We start from the raw sequence: 20,582 nt of genomic DNA on the forward strand, positions 1-20,582 counted from the left end.
TTTACCTGACTCATTTTCCAGAATCAACAATAGGAATCATTTCCAGACTGTACCTGGATTGTACCTTTATTATATATTTATAAGCATAAATCCTAATAATAATGACATGCACATAGTATAATTTATATTATAATGCTTGATTATATAATTATAATTATGTTATAATGATATAATGAGTCATTCAGTCATTCTTTCTTTTTTTCTTTTTCCTTCCTTCCTTCCTTTCTGTCGATGTTCTGGTAAGATGTTCCACATGATTTCTGGGAACTTTTCAGCCACAAGAGCTTTAAGTAGGTCAGATCCTGATGTATGGTGAGAAGGCCTGTGGTTTATTCAGCATTCCAAGTCATCCAAAGGTGTTTAGTAGGGTTGCAAGCTCTAAACTAATTTATATATATATATATATATATATATATATATATATATATATATATATATATATATATATATATATATATATATATGTTTCATTAGATTTTCGATTGTGCTTATGAATATTTGTGTTCATTAGTCACAAGGGTATTATGAAAGGCAGGAACTGATGTAGGCGAGGAGACCTGGGCTGCAGTCAGCGTTCCAATTCATCCCAAAGGTGTTCAGTAGGGATAAGATCAGAGTTCTATAGCAGGCCACTCAAGAGCTTCCTATCCAAAGCATGTAACCCAGATCTTCAAGGAGCTCACTTTGTGCACAGGGGCATTGCCATGCTGGAACAGGTTTGGGTGTACATTGGAGTGCTTCTAGCTTTGTGGTAACAGTTTGGAAAAAAACCACATATAACCCAATACTTTTAGCAATATATATACATTATAAGCAAAACTGTAATATTTGCATATTAAATTGCAAATTAAAAGATTGGCCCTTACATGTTGTGATGTCATAACACCTTCTGTAACTCCAGTCAGACTTTGAGCTGAGAAAAAGTTTCCCCCAGCACACTTTGTGCTCTACCACTGCTGAGCCGATAGACCCCCCGGAAAAGAGCGTTCGCATTCAGGAGAGCGCCTTGTTCAACTGTATTTTCATGCAGGCAGCCTGACACGTTCTCACTGCCAGCCCTTTTCTCATTCTCTTTCAGAAGACAGAAAGCTGTTTGTGGGCATGCTGAACAAGCAGCAGTGCGAGGACGACGTGCGACGCCTGTTCGAGGCCTTCGGCAGCATCGAGGAGTGCACCATTCTCCGAGGCCCTGATGGAAACAGCAAAGGTTAGACACTATGGCTTTTTTTTTTTTTTTTTTTTTTTTTGAGATGTAGCGAAACATACCTTTTGTATTGTTCCAGAAATCTTTTCAGAGATTTTGAGTGGTAAAAAAAAAGCTCACAAGATCACAAGCTAAAATCCTGACAATGCCACAAACATTCATGGCGGGGTATCGGAGAGATCAAAACTGACTGTGGTCTTTGTGTAAGAGGGAATATGTACTCTCTCACCTATCAATTACAGTGACACAAGCCAATCATGGGCACCGGTGACCAATTGTATGTGGAATGATAGCGCACCATGAATAAGTGTGATTGGCTGGATTCACAGGATTTATAGAAAGCACAATATAGCTTTGTTGGACGATGAAGAGAGAGCAAGCTACTGGGTTGGAATGGCCATAAATAAATTTGCGCAAAAAAAACAAACAAAAAATTTCTTTTTAACTCAAGTCATCATACTATTCATTGAGTATGCAATAATTCTGATTGCTTGTAAACCTTAAAATTCTATATAATGTAATGTTCAAACATGTTCTCATTTCGGCCTAAATATAATATTATTGTTAGAATTATTATTATTATTTATTTATTTATTCATTTTTTATCACAGACGACAGTTATGGAAACCTTGTAAATGAAAACCCTTGCCTCAGCAAAATTCGTAATACTCACAGCATGGAAGAAAACAGTAGTAACTGGCATGTGTGTGTGTGTGTGTGTGTGTGTGTGTGTGTGTGTGTGTGTGTGTGTGTGTGTCTGCTGGCTGTACCAGGCTGTGCTTTTGTAAAGTACTCCTCTCACGCAGAAGCTCAGGCGGCCATCAGCGCACTCCACGGCAGCCAAACCATGCCTGTGAGTACCAAGTACACCTTTAGCTTGGATGGAGGACACGTTCCAACTGGATTATATTACTGACTGCGTGTGTCACGTGTGTGTGTGTGTGTGTGTGTGTGTGTGTGTGTGTGTGTGTGTGTGTGTGTGTGTGTGCGCGTGTGTTTTAGGGTGCCTCTTCCAGTCTGGTTGTGAAGTTTGCAGACACAGATAAAGAACGCACCATTCGGCGCATGCAGCAGATGGCTGGTCAGATGGGCATCTTCAATCCTATGGCCCTGCAGTTTGGAGCGTATGGAGCCTACGCACAGGCAAGAGCCCTCCCTCTGTCTCTCTCTCTTTCTCTCTCACAAACACACACACACTCCATCTGTGTGCATTTTCTTACACACTCACTCCCATCCACAATTTAGTGTGTTTATTTATTTGTAATTCTTTAGTATTGGCATATTCTTAAATTTTTTTATGAGTATTACCATTTACTCCCTCTCTCTCTCTCTCTCTCTCTCTCTCTCTCTCTCTCTCTCTCTCTCTCTCTCTCTCTCCCTCTCTCTCTCTCTCTCTCTCTCTCTCTCTCTCGGTAGATAGATAGATAGATAGATAGATAGATAGATAGATAGATAGATAGATAGATAGATAGATAGATAGACAGACAGACAGACAGACAGACAGACAGACAGACAGACAGACAGACAGACAGACAGACCAGGCATAATATTATGACATTATTTGTTGTGAAGTGAATAATATATTAGGCAGTAAGTGAAAATTTTTTCCTCAAAATTGATGTGTTCGAAGCAGAAAAAATGGGCAAGTGTAAGATTTGAATTTGACAAGGGCTAAATTGTGACGTCTAGACCACTGGGTCAGAGCTCTAACAGAGATGTTCCCAGTCTGCAGTGGTCAGTATCTATTAAAAGTGCTCCAAGAAAGAAACAGTGGTGAACCGTCGACAGGGTCATGAATGACCGAGGCCCATTCATGCACGTTGGGAGCGAAGACTGGTTCGTGTGGTCCGATCCAACAGACGAGCAATTAAGTTGATGCTGTTAATGCTCGAGGGGTCAGGACTGTTTTGGCAGCAAAAGGAAAAGGGGACAAACAATACCGTTTCAATAGCAAGGCTTCATCACACAAGACAGATTAATAGAAAGTTACAGTCATTGCACTTGTGGTTTCTATAAGATGATGTATAATAAACATTTATTGGAGGAGTCTCTTGTGTCAGCTGTTTGTATTAGTGAGCAAAAGGAGGACTCTGCTGCGTTGTTTATATTTACTGACCTAAATCAAAAAAACAAATTTAAAGTTTGGTAAAAGAGCTTGCAGGAATTTAAGGAGGTAAATCCCATATCAGTACAGTTTGATGTATAGACTATGCTGTCATTGAAAAATAATCAACTTCTGAGTAGAAAAAGTTTAGATTTGCTTGGTGTTAGGATTTTACATGTGAGATCTTATATAAGCTTATTAGAATGTGTGCGTGCGTGCGTGCATGTGTGTGTGTGTGTGTGTGTGTGTAGGTGCAGCAGCAGGCAGCATTGATGGCGTCTGTTGGACAAGGAGCATATCTCAGTCCTATGGCTGCATTCGCAGCTCAGATGCAGCACATGGCCACCATCAACGGCCTCCCAGGAGCTCCGATGACCCCCACATCAGGTGAGTCCACAGACACGCATACAAACATACACACTCCCTGTTTTAGTCCAAATATTCATTATAATGCGTGAACTCAATTATTTCTTTTTTATTATTATCCCTATTCATTATAATGCAAATAAATGCTTTTTTTTTAACCTTGTGCCCACTTAGCCTCTGCTTCTTAATGAACCAATTACCATAAACCAGAAATTCTTCAGCTTCTAACGATGAAATGTTTCTTTAATTATGAAATAAATGTTTAGCTGTTAGTTTTGTTTTGCTCATTACCAAACTGGTGTAATTTGAAAGGCAAGTTGCACTGAACTGAGATATTTCGGGCAAAAGAGAGTTTATGAGTAGGATTAAACGTTTCAAACCCTCTTTACTTTTGTTTATTGGCTCCACCCTTCAGGAGGAAGCACGCCCCCTGGTATTACCGCTCCCACAGTGACCAGCATCCCCTCTCCAATCACTGTTAACGGTTTCACAGGACTGCCCCCTCCTCAAGCCAACGGCCAACCGCCCGCCGAGGCCGTGTTTACCAACGGGATCCACCCATATCCAGGTATTAATTTTTTTTTATTATAGCACCTCATATAAGACAATAAATTAATGATGTATATAGGCGATAAAACAGAAAGCATTTGGAACAAAAATTACTTTTATAGGAAATGCACTATTTGAGACTCTAGAAGGTGAACCTATTGTGAACATAAAACTGTGTATTATGGTTATATAAGAATATTGGTTGTATCAATAATAGAATATACAATAGACCACAATTTTAATGACCAAAAAAAAAAAAACATTCCATAACTTTGTTTAAAAAAAAAAAGTTACATTTTTGTCAGTGAAGCAATACATTGCTTATGCACACTGTATTGTTGATCATATTTTTTGTTTCTATAATAATAATATTAAGAGGAACCTTGTTTTACTTTTTTCTTTTGTTTGTTTAAGAATATACAATAGACCATGATTTAAAAAAAACTATTTGTTGCTAGAAATTATCTAATTTTGTGAAAAATAACATATGTAAAATAAATGTAATAAAAAGTAATCCTCCACAAGTAAATCCAATGCAACAATTATTTCCCAGGTTCACAAAAGGGAAATGACACTAACTGCCATTATAGATTAGGCAGTGAGGTAAACTAAACTCTATTAGCTATTTAAAAAAGGGGAGGATCCACTTCATATATCTCTCATTGTTTTAAGGCTTCAGTAAACATTACACCAACCGAATGAATAACAATGTGGGTACAAGGTTCTTCATTGGCACATTTAACAGGATCCTTACATTTACATTTATGGCTTTTGGCAGATCCCCAGTTATCTCATTTATACAACTGAGGGTTAAGGGCCTTGTTTAAGGGCTGGTGGAATTCCATGACCGTCTGATCAGAAGTCCAACATCTTAACCACTGAGCTACCACTTCTCTTTCAGAGGAATCGCCTAGACACAATTTAACACTGTCATTGATTTGATCCAATATGTTTTTGCTTTATGATGCAGTCCGTCTGAAACCAGTTTATTTTTAAAGTCATCTTCCTCCAGAAATGTGTTCAAACAACCAATTCCAGTCAATAAATGACTAAGAATGATATGCGTTCCTCTACCATGCACTATATGCCCAGAAATATTGGGACGCCTGACTTTTCCAGCCATATGTGGTTCCTTCCCAAAGTTTCAAAGTCCCAAATTGTATAGTCTGTCTTCATGCGGTGGCATTCAATTTTCCCTTCACTTGAACTAGGAGACTCGAATCTGTTTCGACATGACAATACGGCTGTGCACAAAGCCAGCTCCATGAAGATATATACATATATATACTTTACATGGGTTGGACTGGAAGATCTTGAGTGGTCTGCTATAGAGCTCTGACCTCAACCCTACTGTATGAATGTGAACACTGACTGCAACCCAGGCCTCCTCACTTCAGCTACATCAGTAACCAAGTCGTTAAACCCATTTTGAAGAGGGGAGGGAAAAAACCCTCATCCTGAGCATGAAAATAAAAAAAAAAGATAATATAGAGAGAGATAGAGAGAGAAAGAGAGAGAAACGAATCATAAAAAAATATATATTTATCTCTTTCATAAACTAGTTTTCTTCTGCATGCTACTTGCTCGCTTTTCAAATGAGATTCTCACTTTTCTAATGAGTTTTCCTGCTATTTTACTTGATATCATTTCGGATAATTACTTTTACTTCAGCCGGCATAATTAAACACACTGTTTTTATTTCTGTTCTTCATCACTTCCCAGCTTTATTCACCACGTGAAAGCTCTCAGAGTGTTTTTTTCCCCAAATGTACATAGTAAAGTATAGAGCCTTAATGGAGTTCTGCACGAGCGCAGCGAGATTTCAACGTTTGCATGTCGTGTCTCAGCGAGGCAGAAATCCAACATGTGTTTCCTGGTTGTGTCTCAGTGTTGCAGGAGGTGGTTTTTAGGGAAGACTCGGAGAAGGGCGGTTTGGGCGTCGCTCAGCGGAGTTGTTTTGGGGTACAGGGAAGCTGTTTCCTCTCTTCTCTATCTGACGGTACTGAAACACCTTCATCTTTTTTTGTTGTAGTATGCTGTCTGTCTTGTCTTGTGTTGTGTGGCGTCTTTTGTGTCTGTAGGTGTTTTGTAGCCGTGGTACCGGTTTCTGTCTATTAGTGTTATTCGGTTCATTACAGCATCTTATAGTATGCATGCATGTAAGGCATTGTGGGATTCTGACAAGTCAGTGTATTGATGTAACAGCCCGAAGTGATGTGACCAGCATGCTTTATAGCCACTTCCCCGATCTCGTATGTCAGCGCACGTTTCCCAAATCTTTAAATCGGCCAAATGAGCTTTAGCTAAAAGCTGACGGAGTGGATACTGCGGTTTCAGTCACGTCGCGCCGCGCTCAATGAAGAGTGATATAGCGGAGCGTATATCGCCGCAGGAGCTCAGGGTGGATTGATGTGTAGTGTGGAGGTGTAGATGTATATTGTTTTCCATGCACACTGTAGCTGCCAATCCAGCTCTCCCTCGCGTTGAGAAAACTTTGCCAGAGCTCAAGCTTCTTTCCACAGCTTAATTGTTTGGGGATGGAGTGAGAGTAGATGTGGGGAGGGGATGTGGGTGAACTCACTGACTCCATGCAGCATTTGGCATCTTAGCGACTTGCTTGATTTGGTGCATTTTTTCCAGAAGTGTCTAGCAATTTAAAATAAATAAATAAAATAAGACCCCGGCGACTAAAATAACTGGAGGTTTAATTGACTTACCACAAGTGTGTTAAGACTAATGACCAATCATCGATCACTCCTGCTTCCTGTTTATCAAATCAGTGCCTACCATTATTTGTCCCACTCACATGCTACTGTATTCTATGGTGATATTTAAAGGATTTTTTTTTTTGGTAGAACACATTTTGATATGTACAGTACATGATCAAGGCAATTCGTTTAATATGCAAATTGTATAAAATGGTGGCTCTTTAAGCATGTCTTAGATACTTTACCACGAAAAAACACAGACTGCATGCAAATACTGATTTGGTCTGTGTTCTGCCTCTACATAAGCATTTAAGTCCTGACCTGAATATGACCTTTTTTACTTCTCCCCCTCTCTTTTTCTCTCACTCTCTCGCTTTCTACTATCCGCATCTCTCCAGCCCAGAGTCCCACAGCAGCTGATCCCCTTCAGCAGGCGTATGCAGGAGTCCAGCAATATGCAGGTCTGTCACTCTGCAAAAGCGGTCGCTTTGTGCAATCATGCATACATGCGCTCAACAAGTGGAAGTGTATATGTATATAATAGCACAAATTTTATATATATATATATATATATATATATACCGACTGGGCATAACATTATGACATTATTACATTATGACTGGTGAGTGAATAACACTGATTATTTCTTCTTAATGGCACCTGTTATTGGGTGGGGTAAATTAGGCAGCAAGTGAACATTTTGTCCTCAAAGTTAACGTGTTAGAAAAAGGAAAAATGGGCAAGCGTAAGGATTTGAGGTTTGAGTTTGACAAGGGCAAAATTGTGCAGCTCGACAACTGGGTCAGAGCATATCCAAAACTGCAGCTCTTATGTGATTACTGCAGTGGTCAATATCTATCAAAAGTGGTGCAAGAAGGAAACAGTGGTGAGCCGGCGACAGGGTCGCGGGCGGCCGAAGCTCATTGATGCGTGTGGGGAGCGAAGGATGGTCCGTGTGGTCCGAGCCAACAGATGAGCTCCTGTAGCTCAAACTGCTGAAGAAGTTAATGCTGTAAATGCTTGAGCGGTCAGGACTCTTTTGGCAGCGAAAAGGGGAACCAACACAATTAGGCCGGTGGTCATAATGTTACGGCTGATTAGTGGCCATAAAGTTAAGCCTGGTCAATTTATATGAAGTGTGAAGTATATATACAGTGTATATATAAATGGTGTGCGTGTGTGTGTGTGTGTGTGTGTGTGTGTGTGTGTGTGTTCTGACACATCGGCATATGTGTGTGTCTCAGCAGCCTACCCAGCTGCATATGGACAGATCAGCCAGGCCTTTCCTCAGCCACCTCCTATAATCCCCCAGCAGCAGAGAGAAGGTGAGACTGCCTGTCCTGTGGATTTCTGTCTATAGGAACTCGAATGCTGGGCTTGCATTGAAGCTCCTGGCATGAGTTCAACATGATTTTGCTGTCGCTGACATATTTTTTTTCCCCAGACTGTGAATCGAACCGGATTGAAATCAAATGGAGTTTCTTAACCCGATCCGTGAGATGAAGTGAAACAGAAAAAAAAAAATAAAAATCTAATCAGATCATGTGCACTGTGAGCAGAGGGACATTTCAATATCCATATCTTGAATGTGCTCAAGCCGGTTCTCGCCTATCAGCGTGAAGGACAGTTGGAACGGGGGGACAAAAACATACTATTAGTTTAACTTCAGTGCATTCATACCTTGTTATTTTTCTAGTTAATAACAGTGGTTGTAATTTCCATCAACGCTACCGCTTTGTTCATCAGCGGGTGGTGCGTCTTATCAGTTGTAATTAGTTCTAGCCTGAAGTATGGAATAAATTTAGGATTTTAATGACTATTTTTAGGATCTTCATTGAAGGCACACAACTTCAGTGAGGTCAGCCCACTTCTAGGATTCGGCTCTGTAAGAAAGAACATGTAACTCTTACAACATTCAGGGTATCGTCTTATCTCTACTCATTACTGCTTTTTTGGAGCTTGTACATCAGTACACTTTAGTAAAGATGCAGCTTTACCGTAATGAACTTAAGCATGCTCTTCATACAAACCTGAGTATTTGTTTTTAGCGAACGCCCGTCAGCCGAATTTCAAATTAAAAGATGTTACACAATTACGAAGATGCCTGTGGCTATGCCTCCCTCCAGTGGTTGCTCAAGTAAAAGATGCTCCCACTTTGTGTAAAGTCTTAAGCTAATATTCTGCACACCATACTGAAGCAATTTATCACTTTTCTGGTTAAAAGAATAAAGTCTGTCTATGATTATTCAAGGAAAAAGTAAAAAAGTTGTACACTAATGATGAATTAAGTTAGAGGCTTGAGAATTGAGGCTTTTTTCCCCCCAAAACTGTTGCAAATGTGTTAGAACCAGATAGAACTGGTCTCATTCTAGCTCTCCCTCTCGTTTTCTTTCTTTCTCTCTCTTCCCTTCTTTGTCTTTCTTTTACTCTGCCTGCTATCTAGGCTGCTTATTCTAATTTCTCCTTTTATGTCTTCTTCTCTGCCCTCCATTTTCCTCATGTCAATATCTCTCTCTCTCTCTCTCTCTCTCTCTCTCTTCTCTTTTCTTTCAATCTCTGCTTTATCCCACTCACCTTTTGTCTCTCTCCGAATCTCTATCTCTCTCTGCCTGCTTCATCTCTACCTGTCTGTCTATCCTCCATCTCTGTGCCACTGTGCAGGGCCAGAAGGCTGTAACCTGTTCATCTACCACCTCCCTCAGGAGTTTGGGGATGGCGAGCTGATGCAGATGTTCCTGCCTTTCGGTAATGTCATCTCCTCCAAAGTGTTTGTGGATCGGGCGACAAACCAAAGTAAATGCTTTGGTGGGTAAAAATGATAAAACACCTGCAAAGATTACTATCATTCTTATTCTCTCACTACTAATGTTTTGACCTCATTTCTCTACCACAGCTCAGCTTTTAGAAACTAGAGAAAGAGAAAAAGAAAAAGACAAAGAAAAGGCACACAAGTGGAGGCAGTGTAGTGGATTTTTACTCAGTGATCAGTGAGGAACACTCGACTGGAAAGAAGAAATTTGCTGAGGGGTGCGAGATGTTTTGATGTGCCCTACTTGTAACAAAAATGAGTATCTATATTCAAATGAATGCTATCTCCAGCTCCATTGGCCGATTCACTTATCAGAGGCAGTAAACGCATGAACGAACACAGCACTATTTGATTTGAGCTTAATATAAAGCCCTATAGTTAGTAGGAAACTTTGCTGAGACGTGAGGCGCTGAAATGCTGACTAAGCTAAAATAACAGCAAACTAGGGAACTGGAGGAAGAACATGTTCGAGCTTCTAGCTTTGAAGCTTTATAATGATAGAATAGCAATGAATGCAGTGTTTTATTTCAATTAGAAACTACATATAGGCTTTAGTTATACTCATAAAATTTGTAGATCTGTCCTCTTCTTTACTACGCTTCCATACACTTGTTTTGCTGAGTCACAGAATACCGGATTTAGACTAAACACACTCCTAATGTATAAATATTTTTGTGTTTCCTTATACAAGTTTATATTAGCATTTTTCAACTGCCCTTATCCAGGGTCACGGAAGTACTTTGTAGCTTCCAAAACCTGTAATAAAAATCTTAACACACATCTTCAACGCTCCAAAACAATCCTCCATACTTCAAATCTTAAACTATAACTAAACATATACTGTGCCCCGACACTAAAACGTAAACCTTCAACTACAAATTCCAACACTGCAGTCTTAAAACCCAAAACTGAAGCCGTAAACCACAAACATGTAAAAAAAATCTCAATAAAATAAAATAGCTAAACCTAAGCCACAAAACCAAACATTTTATTCATAAATCCTATAGACAAACAAACAAACTGTCTAAACAGTCTAAAATCTGAACCTGTAATTCTTTTAATCAGTTTTTCATTAGTATTTCTCATTACCTCAATGATCATGGACTAAAATCTTCTACCAACCCAATAAACCCCCTATCTTACAACACTCCCGGGATACACCCTAGACCCTAATGCCCAAGTCCTATATTTTTGCCCCAGACCTATAGCCCAACAATCCAAACTCTAAAGCGAACATTCAAGACCCAAAACTCCAAACTCTAAAACTAACCCTACTCCAACATCTCTAAATCCAACACCACAGACCTTAAACCCAACATTCCAAACCCTTAATCCAATACCCCACACCCTAAACCCAATATCCTAAACCCCTATTCTAATAACCCAGACCTTAAACCCAACATACCAAACTCTTAATTAAATACCCCAAGCCCTAATCCCAACATTTTAAACCCAACATCATGAACCCGTAATCCAACACCACAGACCCCAAACCCTAAACCCAATATCCTAAACCCTTAATCCAACACCACAGACCCTAAACCCAACATCTCAAACCCTTAATCCAATACCCCACACCCTTAACCCAATATCCTTAACCCTTAATCCAACACCCCAGATCCTAAAGACAGTACACCAAACCCTTAATCCAACTCCCCAGACCCCAAACTCAGCACCCCACACCCTTAACATAACACGCCAGAACCCTAAATCCAACACGCCAGGGCAAACCCAAAACTTGCCACCCAGTTCCCATCACCAATCACATCACGCTTCAACCCCAAACTCAGCTTCCTAACCAAACATGCACCATCATTTAATACCCCAAACTTCTCACATGCTTAATCATCTGCACGATGCTCGGACTAGAATGATAAAGCCAGACATCTTTAATCTTAACCTAAGACTTTTGCTCTGATCTTGCCAAAAATTTAAACACTTTAACGTGTAGGTGCTTCCAATAAATCTATCAATTCCCTGGCTTTGCTGCTACTCTTACCCATGCCAAGGTGCTGAGGTATATCTCTGTCAGAATTCTGATTTATTCGGAGTTGTACCTCCTTTACTCTGAAATACATACTGCACCAACTGCAGAGATTCTTAATAAAGCTGAGCACAGCTATCACATCGTGTCACATTGAAGGCCATATCCTAGTGATTCCACGATCAGTGTGCGACCTCTGGCCTATTATTATTATTATAAATATGTATGTAAAGTAAATATTAACGACTGTTTTAATGCACAGTCTCTTTCACGACAATCATCGTGATCGCTTTAGATAAATGGGTTAAAACATTATTTCTTTTTTTTTTCTGTTACAATGATTTCATTTATATATTCAAATATGTACAGGCATTTTCGCATTAAGATGCAAATCTCAGGCCTGAAACATCTTTCCGCATTATAGGTTATGGAAGAGGTACATTTCAGTTAGTAACACTGTTACCCCGGTGAAATATTTGCAATCTTGCGCAAAAACAAATTTGCATCCCATTTTCTGAAGATCACAGGACAGACATTTGTTCTGTTTCGAACATCCTATACAACCAGTTTCTCACTGATACTGTGTAGAGCACCTGGTTTGTAGCGTATCATCCAGAGATTGTCCATGAGAGACGTTAAACAGCTCTTCGTCCTAAAAGATTTGGTCTTAATGCATATTGTTCTGTAGGTCTGCATGTTCCTGTGTTGTTGGATATTGATATGTGTGTGTACTCTGTTGTGCTGTATGGACTGGTTTTGTGCAAAGCTGTTAAATGTTAACACTCTCCTGTAGTCATGTGGCTCGAGTAATGTGGTCGATGCTCTTTTCAGTGTTTTCACCTTTTTTTTTTTTCTTTTTTTTTTTTTTTACACTGTCATGGGTGTTTTTTCTTTTGCTTTCCTTCCCCACTTTTGTTCTTTTCTTTCTGTCCCTTCCTCAGCCTCTTTCTACCTTTTTGTGTACCTCAAATCTCATTTGGCTTATTATGCCATTCCACCTTTTCAATTTCATCTCATTCAACAGGCATGTTTTAACCTGCTGTCCATTTCTCTTCCTCCTTCACCTCCTCAATGTCTCCTCTGCCTCTTTTCTTCAGGCTTCGTGAGCTTCGATAACCCAGCCAGTGCCCAGGCCGCCATCCAGTCCATGAATGGTTTCCAGATCGGCATGAAGAGACTCAAAGTGCAACTCAAAAGGCCAAAGGACGCCAACCGCCCTTATTAGCCCCGCCCCCTGACGTCCCTCACCCTGGAGGTGAAGGCCACTGTAGCAATGGGGGAACAACAGGTCAGTCCTACACCCACATTTATTTTACACACACACACACACACACGCAATGGTGCTGCAATAAATGGCAAAATGCCACAGAAACAGGAAGATGACTATTGAGGCAACAAGAGATTTAAAGACATTATAAAAAGTGAATTGATTCAAAACCAAACCAAACAGCACGAAGGTTAAATGTTTTTCCCACAGTAGCATAATGTTTAAAAAAATATTTTGAAGGATTAGTGGCAAACAAATTACTAACTAGATTTGCTGACAGCAGAGGCGTCCCAATGGGAATCGAGTTCTTTTGGCTTGGAATTGTTCTCCATTATGAAGTTGTTCTGTGCACCCATATTATATTTCTAACAGTTTTTTTTTTTCAAAGTATTATGTTTGTAGATAAATTGCAAAATAAAGTTTGGTTTCCAAAGCAATGGAGGGTTTTACCTTTTTGCCCTCTACTCTATAACCCACAGCTTTATAATAAAACCTGTGTAATGTTTCATCCAGGACTTTTATGTAGAACCCAGCAACAAAGTCTATCCTGGATCTTGACATGTTCGTGCACTCGTTTGCCAGTGGAAATGAAGCAGACAGAAATATTCCGATACGTATTACGCATTATAAAAATTTATTTTCTACAACAGCAACACGGTGCAGTTCATGGACTCGCACAGATATGCTATAGTTTCTATAGCAACAGTTTGTTCTCAGGGCTCGTATGGCAGACCATGTGATCCTAATAATAAAATCCTAATAATAAACTTATAGTTAATATTGTGAAGAAAAGGCATTTAAAAAAAAATTATTCTAGATAGAACAGTAGGTCGGCTTCCCTGTCCTTCCCTGTTCTTTTTCCTATAGCAGCACTTTCTACATTACGAAGCAGACACTTGGCCACTGAAATATTTCTCAGCACTGTGTGTAGGGTGGTTGCGGTGATGGGATTAGTCCTCCCTGTGGTATATCTCCCTTACTGTCATTTTCACTGGCTGCCTGCGTCTGAAACCGTCATCCCTCTACCGAGCCGCCGCGGTGCCGAATTAAACCTCACAGCCTGATTCTCCATCCAATAACTCAATAACAGACGCTTCCTTTTTTTCTTTTCAAAGTTTCCCTTCCTCGGGATTTGAAAGAATGTGTGATCGATTTCATTTATCTTTTTGTTTTTCCCTCTAGGTTTTGTAGAGTGGGAACACATGTTGACAACATGACTAACACACAACAGAGACACAAAAAGGACAAGCTGAACGTGGCTGGGGGGGCGTGGCTGTGAGACTGACGGGTGACGCCACACCGCACGGCACACCATCACGGCAAAAAAAATACAAATAAAATAAAAAAATAAAAAAAGCTCAGTGGACTTTTAGCTCGGTGGAAACTCAGGAGAGCCGCCGGGTTCCGCAACCATATCGGACTCCCTTTCTGAGTCTCCACAGCCTGCCTGATAGGAACCGAAAAATAATCAACGAATGGAGAAAAAAAAAGAACATCGAGGACTCAATTGGAAAAAAAAAAAAACACTTTTGAAAAATGCAAACTTTTAGTGGGAGGAAGGGAACGAGGGAGGGAATGAGGGAGGGGGGAATATTGTGTAAGAAAGGGACCGAAAAACTTTTCTTTTTTTTAAGAAATAAAAAAAGAGAACCATTTTAGAACAAAAGATTTTTTGGAAGGATGCGACGCTTCAGGAAACAAGCTCGGTGTGGTTGTGGATGGCCATCTTTATCTCGGAGTGCCTGTCCGTTTCCAGAGGCGAGAGCTGCCCGAAGAACTGCGGCCGCACTCCTCTGGGAGACTCAATCCGTCATTCCTTAGTTGTGTAGGGACCAAAAAGACCAAACCTTTTTATTGATTCAAAACAAAAACAAAAACAAAAAAAAAAACAACGAAAAAAAAAACAAGAAAGAGACTCGTAGCTGTAACATACTCAGACCACTGCATCTCCTTTTGCTGTGCCAATCGGTTTAAGAGTTGTATTTACGCAAAAAAAAAAAAAAAAAGATGTATACGTAGAATATATAAGATTATATGTATAAATGCATACATATAGATTGCTGATATGCTTTTGAATACTGGCAAAATCATATGGGACGTCCCTGAAGAGGCTTTCGCTAGTTTACAAATTGGAAAAAAAATATCTGAGTTTTTTTATTTTATTTTTTTCCTCATAATTTATGATAAAGGGTACATGGGAAGGTTTGTTCCATATCGCAGCCTTACCTTTTTTTTTTTTTTTCTTTTTTTTTATCTCGACATCCCTTGACTTTGTAGTTAAAAAAAATACACACATCACAGGTTTGAGATATAATGAAACCCGTTTCTATTTAGCGTACATTTAATATGTATATGTAGTGCGAAAGATGAAAAAAAAAGTGTGTGTGTGTGTGTGTGTGTGTATATATATATATATATATATATATATATATATATATATATATATATATATATATATATATATATATATATACACACACATACCTCCCGCGTATACAGTATATGGATACATATAATAATATTAACCCCCGAAAACCTATATGTATTTATATGCATATATTTTATGTGTGTACATATATATATATATATATATATATATATATATATATATATATATATATATATATATATATATAAAACAAGTTTTTCAATATGTCCCAACTTTTTTATTTTTTTTATTATTAAATTTTTTTTGTAGATTTAAGATGGAATTTCTCGCTCGGCTTGAAATTTAACTAACGGGAAGAGACTCATATCTGGCAGCTCTCGAACTGCAGGCATTCCTCTTTCTGATAACCTTGTATGCCAACACACACACACAAACGTATGAAGGAGTGTGTGCTTAGAGATGTATATATGTGTATATGCTACTGAAAAATGCAAAAAGGCCTCAAGAGAATCAGGCTTCAAGAGATTCAGGATTCATTTCCGCAGGATGTTCGGACGTTGCGTTAACTTAGACATATCTGCCTTCTCGGCCCTCTCGTGTACCTTTGTAAAACCACACACTTACTTACACATAAAAACACACACACACACAAATACACACGTTATATTGCAGTATTCTATTGCGCCAGCTTTAATTTAAACCGTGACACTTTTGGGATCTCCTGCGTCAGCAGGCAGTGCATGTAGCGTCGGGTTGCCAGCAGGTACAGGTGCACGGCGTCACCTGGTTGCCTCTCATATTAGCACTGTGCTCCAAACACTGCTAAGCCGCCATTTTGAGACGACGATAACCACAACGACGATGATTATGATGTCAAACTCGCCAGAGCCACTGCTCTTTTTTGCAACCTTCAGCTTTTTACTTATTATACGAAAGCGAACTCGCAACAATTTTTTCGCTTAGGGTTCCGATTACAACGCGGGCATTGTTTTTGCGAAAGAAAAAAATAAAAATACAAAAAATTATAATAATAATCGCAAAATTGGCATCTTCATCTACAGCGTGTTTACAAGTGTCATTGGAGGAGCAGAGATGTATTTTGATAAAAATGTTAACGGGAGGGGGGGGGGGGGTCAGGGTTTGGGGAGGAGGGTTACATTTCCAGTTTCTGCTGGATCGTCATTAGAACGTCAGTCGCGTCTGGTTTTTTTTCCCATGCTTACTTGTTTACAGGAAAAAAAAAAATCTATATAAGAATTTTCCGAAACTCGAATGGCGAGTTCGTTATTTTTTTGAGAAGAATACGTTCGATAGAATGTCGTCCGGAAACCTCTTTCGGAAGCTAAGCGTTCAGGTACACTAAAAAAGCTCGCTATGATGTTCAATCCGTTGCATCGTGCTCATTCCGCTGCAACACCTCAGTCTTACCTTTTTTTTTTTTTTTTTTACGTCTACATACACGTCCGTCTCGACGTCTCTCACTTCCTGCTTCGCAAATTTCCACTCATGCAACGTTTCAGCTACAACTGTTTACATGATTTTAAAAATGTATGGTTGATAAACTACCAAGAAACAGAGCAGAAGTGTTATTACTTTATTATATATAAATATATACATAAACTACTGAATATACTGTAAATGTATTTTTTTTTTTGCTCTGTTTTTTTTTTTTCCTCTGTATATAGGTTTGCATATTTTATAGGACTTTTACTTCTATCTACAAGGACTGAATGATTATGAAACTTAAAAATTACATGAGTGAAACTTGGCATGGTTTGATGGGGGGAGGGGGGCACCGGGGGGGGGGGGGGGGTCAAAATTGCCGCCAGGGTGGATCTTCTCTTGACAGTGTGTGATGTTGCAGTGTTCTGATCCGTTCTGATGTTCTGCTGTGCGCTTTTCCTCACTCACCGAAAACCTGCACTAATCCTCATCCACTCTCAAGCTTCCAAATTCCGAAGACTTCACACGAGACACATGGGTTAGCGCTTGAATCCTTTCTTACCCCTTCATCAGGGTGGAAAAGTACTGAAGTATTTGTATTTATGTATCGTTTACCTCAATTTCGACATTTTCTGAGGAGGAAAAAAAAAAAGAAGTTTACACTTAAAGGACATACAAACATCTATGTATAGTTACATTTAATGCTATGAAACAAACACGGTCCTGGATCACGTACATTCTTTATTATAAAAACAATCTAGATTTGAAGGTTTTCCTGTGGTGAACAGATGTTCGAAACTTTGACAGTGGAAACTCCTTCCACAAATGCTAAAAAAAAAACAACTCCCTAATAATGTGCATATTAACAGTTACACTATACGGACAAAAGTTTGTAAACACCTGATTATAAGATTTGATTCCACATTTAATCCCCATTTGCTGAATAATCCAGTCTACTGGGTAGATGTTCTACTAGATTTTGTGATTTGTGCTCATTCAGCCTCAAGTAAAGGCAGAAACTGATGGAGTTGAGGAGGCCTTGAGTGCAGTCAGTGTTCCAATTCATTCTGATCGTGTTCAATACGGTTGAGGTCAGTGCTCTATATCAGGCCACTCAAGATCTTCCACTCCACCCTTTGTAAACCAGATCTTCATGGAGCTTTGCTTTGTGATGCAAAAACAAGTTGGGGGTCTTCATGTTCAAGTGAAGGGAAAATGTAATAGTAATGCATCCAAAGACATTCTAGACACTTTTGTGCTTCTGACTTTGTGGTAACATTTTGGGGAAGAACCACATATTGCTGAAGAATCAGGGGGTTCCAGTTCTTTTGTCCATGTACTGGAGCTGACATTAGTTTAGAAAGTAAAACATCTGGCCGTGCAGATTTGAAGATTTAATCATTAAAAAAAAAAATTTATATATATGTATATGCAGACACGTGTTAAAAATGATATTTGACCGCTTTTAACCTTCAAAACAACAAATCTTTTTGCATTTTTTTCCCTGTACTTTTCCACTCCAGGTATTAATTCATATAAAATCCAATAAAAAAATTTCCCCGCCACATTCGAGTTCCTGTGACTCCCATCATGAGCTTGGGATGTAAACCCATCTGTCTCCTCAGCCATTGCTTTGTTATGGAAGCGCTTGCCATGTTCTCGACCTACATCCAAAATTCATTCAAGGGCATAGCAAACAGCAAGCAACAAATGAGAAAAAAAAAAAAAAGAACGGAAAAGAAATAAAAAGGAAGTTGTAAGATTTTTGAGCACACTTGAGGGTGCTGGGTTTTCAGTGTGAATGATTGCCAAGTCTATCCCAATAAGAGAGAGCTATTAGCAGTCAGAGTGCTTTAACTGCTCCTGCTGTACCTCTGAACTGCGCGTTTCTTTCTGCTCCCTGGACTCTCGTTTTGTAATTTTACTGAATGATGCGTCTCCGCTTAGCCCGATAATAAAGCACAGTCTAGAATAAAACCAGCGTTATGCCTCCCCGATTTCCTGCTGTGTACGAGCTTTTTTATGTGGTGTTTTATCTGTTTGTTGGTTTTATAGCTTTGGTGGCGTTTGCTGATTGTAGACCGCGGACACTTCGAATCACATCAAGGTAATACACGATCACTTTCACAACTTACATCCAGGATTCAACTAAAAACCGATCGATGTAAACTTTTAATGCATAAATGTTTCATTCACATCGATCGCGCGGATACGAGCGACGTGAAGTTCTTCAAATGCTTCCTTTTTTCCAAGTGGAACATTTCAGGATTTTCTGATACACAAATGAAATACAAAATACACGAGTGCATTTTAACATCACATTTATGGCATTTGGCAGACGCCTTTTTTCAAGGCATTGGACTTACAGTTATATATTTTGTACACCTGGGCAGCTGAGGGTAAAAGGCCTTTTTTGTTTTAAGTGGCAAAGTCCAGAACTTGAACCACTGAGCTGCCACTTCACTGGAATGCAGTGCTGGACAGTAAATGTAATTTGTTACTGTATTAAGTAGCTTTTTCACGTATCTGTACTTTACTGAAGTGTTTCTATTTAGGCAGACTTTTACCTTCACAACATTTCAAAGTCAAATATCACTTTTTACTCTACATTTTGGGAAATCAGTCGTGGTTTTTTCATTCATGAGGATAAAAACATAACTGGTCAAACACACAGCAATCAATCCCCCAATCGGGGTCGAGCGCGAGCTCTGTTTTGAACTTGTTTTGATTGGTGCTTGGTGTATCTACTTATCACCAACATACAGTTCAGTATCAGTTCAACAGCAAACAGAAGGAATTCAGAGGAATAAATGATGGATGAAACTCCAGACTCGAACTCGACGCAACACCCGTGACCTCGTATGTGATTTTTTTTTTTATAATTGAAAAAGTTTTGGGCTCAAGATAATTGTAATAAATATCAATCAGTGTTTGACTCATTAATATCATTCTATTAATAGTTCGGTGTGTTTAGAGTAACAGTCTTTTCACATAAACTGAGATGATTAAGCAAAGAGTCTTTTGACGACCATGATAATAGGAACATTATAACCGTGAAAGAGACACTTTTACTGGAGGAATATTTTACCTCGTGCAGCTCTACTCTTAATAAAGTACATGGTTTGTGTGCTTCGTCCACCACTGCTGGAACGTAAGAGTGTAGCTGTAGGAAATTGTGTTTATTCAGGCACAAAAGCGTTATTGAGATCAGACCCTGATGCTGGGTGACGGGGTCCGGGGTGTAGTCGGTATTCTAATTCATCCCAAAGCTGTTCACTGGGGTTGAGGTCAAAACTTAGTGCAGGACACTCGAGATCTTTTACTCAAACTTTAATATATCATGTCTTCATTGAGCTGGCTTTGTGCACAGGAACAGGATTGGGTCTCCTTATTCAGGTGACAGGAAAATGTAACGTCAAATAGTAGTGTGTATGTACTTCTTAAAACAATGTCTATGTGAATCACTTTAAAAGTCCCAACCTTAACCAGAAATCAAAACAAAAAAACTTAAAGTTTCAGAGTCCCTACAAACACAAAATAGTTTGAGTTTATTCAAAACTGATTATGCAAATTACATGTACAGCATTTGGCAGACGTTGTTATCCAGAGCAATTAACACTTGTGTCATTTATACACCTGAGCAGGTGAGGGTTTGGGGTCTTGCTCTGGGACCCAGCAGTGGCAGCATGGTGGTACTGGGATTTGAACTCATGACTTTATGATCATAAGTCATGTTTTTTTTAAACCGAGCTGCCACTT

At 39.3% G+C, this 20,582-nt stretch overlaps 1 protein-coding gene across 14 annotated transcripts in view; it reads left to right on the forward strand.

The window, feature by feature from the left end:
- Positions 1-14,905, forward strand: part of celf4 (CUGBP, Elav-like family member 4) — a 100,026-nt gene extending 85,121 nt beyond the window's left edge. For 2 of the 14 annotated variants that reach the window (XM_083564148.1, XM_083564152.1), the window contains exons 4-14: positions 1,079-1,207; positions 1,978-2,057; positions 2,207-2,347; positions 3,560-3,695; positions 4,090-4,242; positions 6,112-6,222; positions 7,330-7,392; positions 8,176-8,256; positions 9,593-9,736; positions 12,822-13,012; positions 14,174-14,905. In XM_083564148.1, the coding sequence (XP_083420274.1) occupies positions 1,079-1,207; positions 1,978-2,057; positions 2,207-2,347; positions 3,560-3,695; positions 4,090-4,242; positions 6,112-6,222; positions 7,330-7,392; positions 8,176-8,256; positions 9,593-9,736; positions 12,822-12,949 (1,166 nt within the window). In that variant the 3' untranslated portion in view covers positions 12,950-13,012; positions 14,174-14,905. Of the gene's footprint in view, positions 1-1,078; positions 1,208-1,977; positions 2,058-2,206; positions 2,348-3,559; positions 3,696-4,089; positions 4,243-6,111; positions 6,223-7,329; positions 7,393-8,175; positions 9,162-9,224; positions 9,737-12,821; positions 13,013-14,173 lie in introns of those variants that run through there. The other 12 variants (XM_083564155.1, XM_083564149.1, XM_083564154.1 and 9 more) reach the window with 12 other exon arrangements.
- The last annotated feature ends 5,677 nt before the right edge of the window (positions 14,906-20,582 follow it).

This window comes from Silurus aristotelis, assembly GCF_946808225.1.
Source record: "Silurus aristotelis genome assembly, chromosome: 16".
Lineage (NCBI taxonomy): Eukaryota > Metazoa > Chordata > Actinopteri > Siluriformes > Siluridae > Silurus > Silurus aristotelis.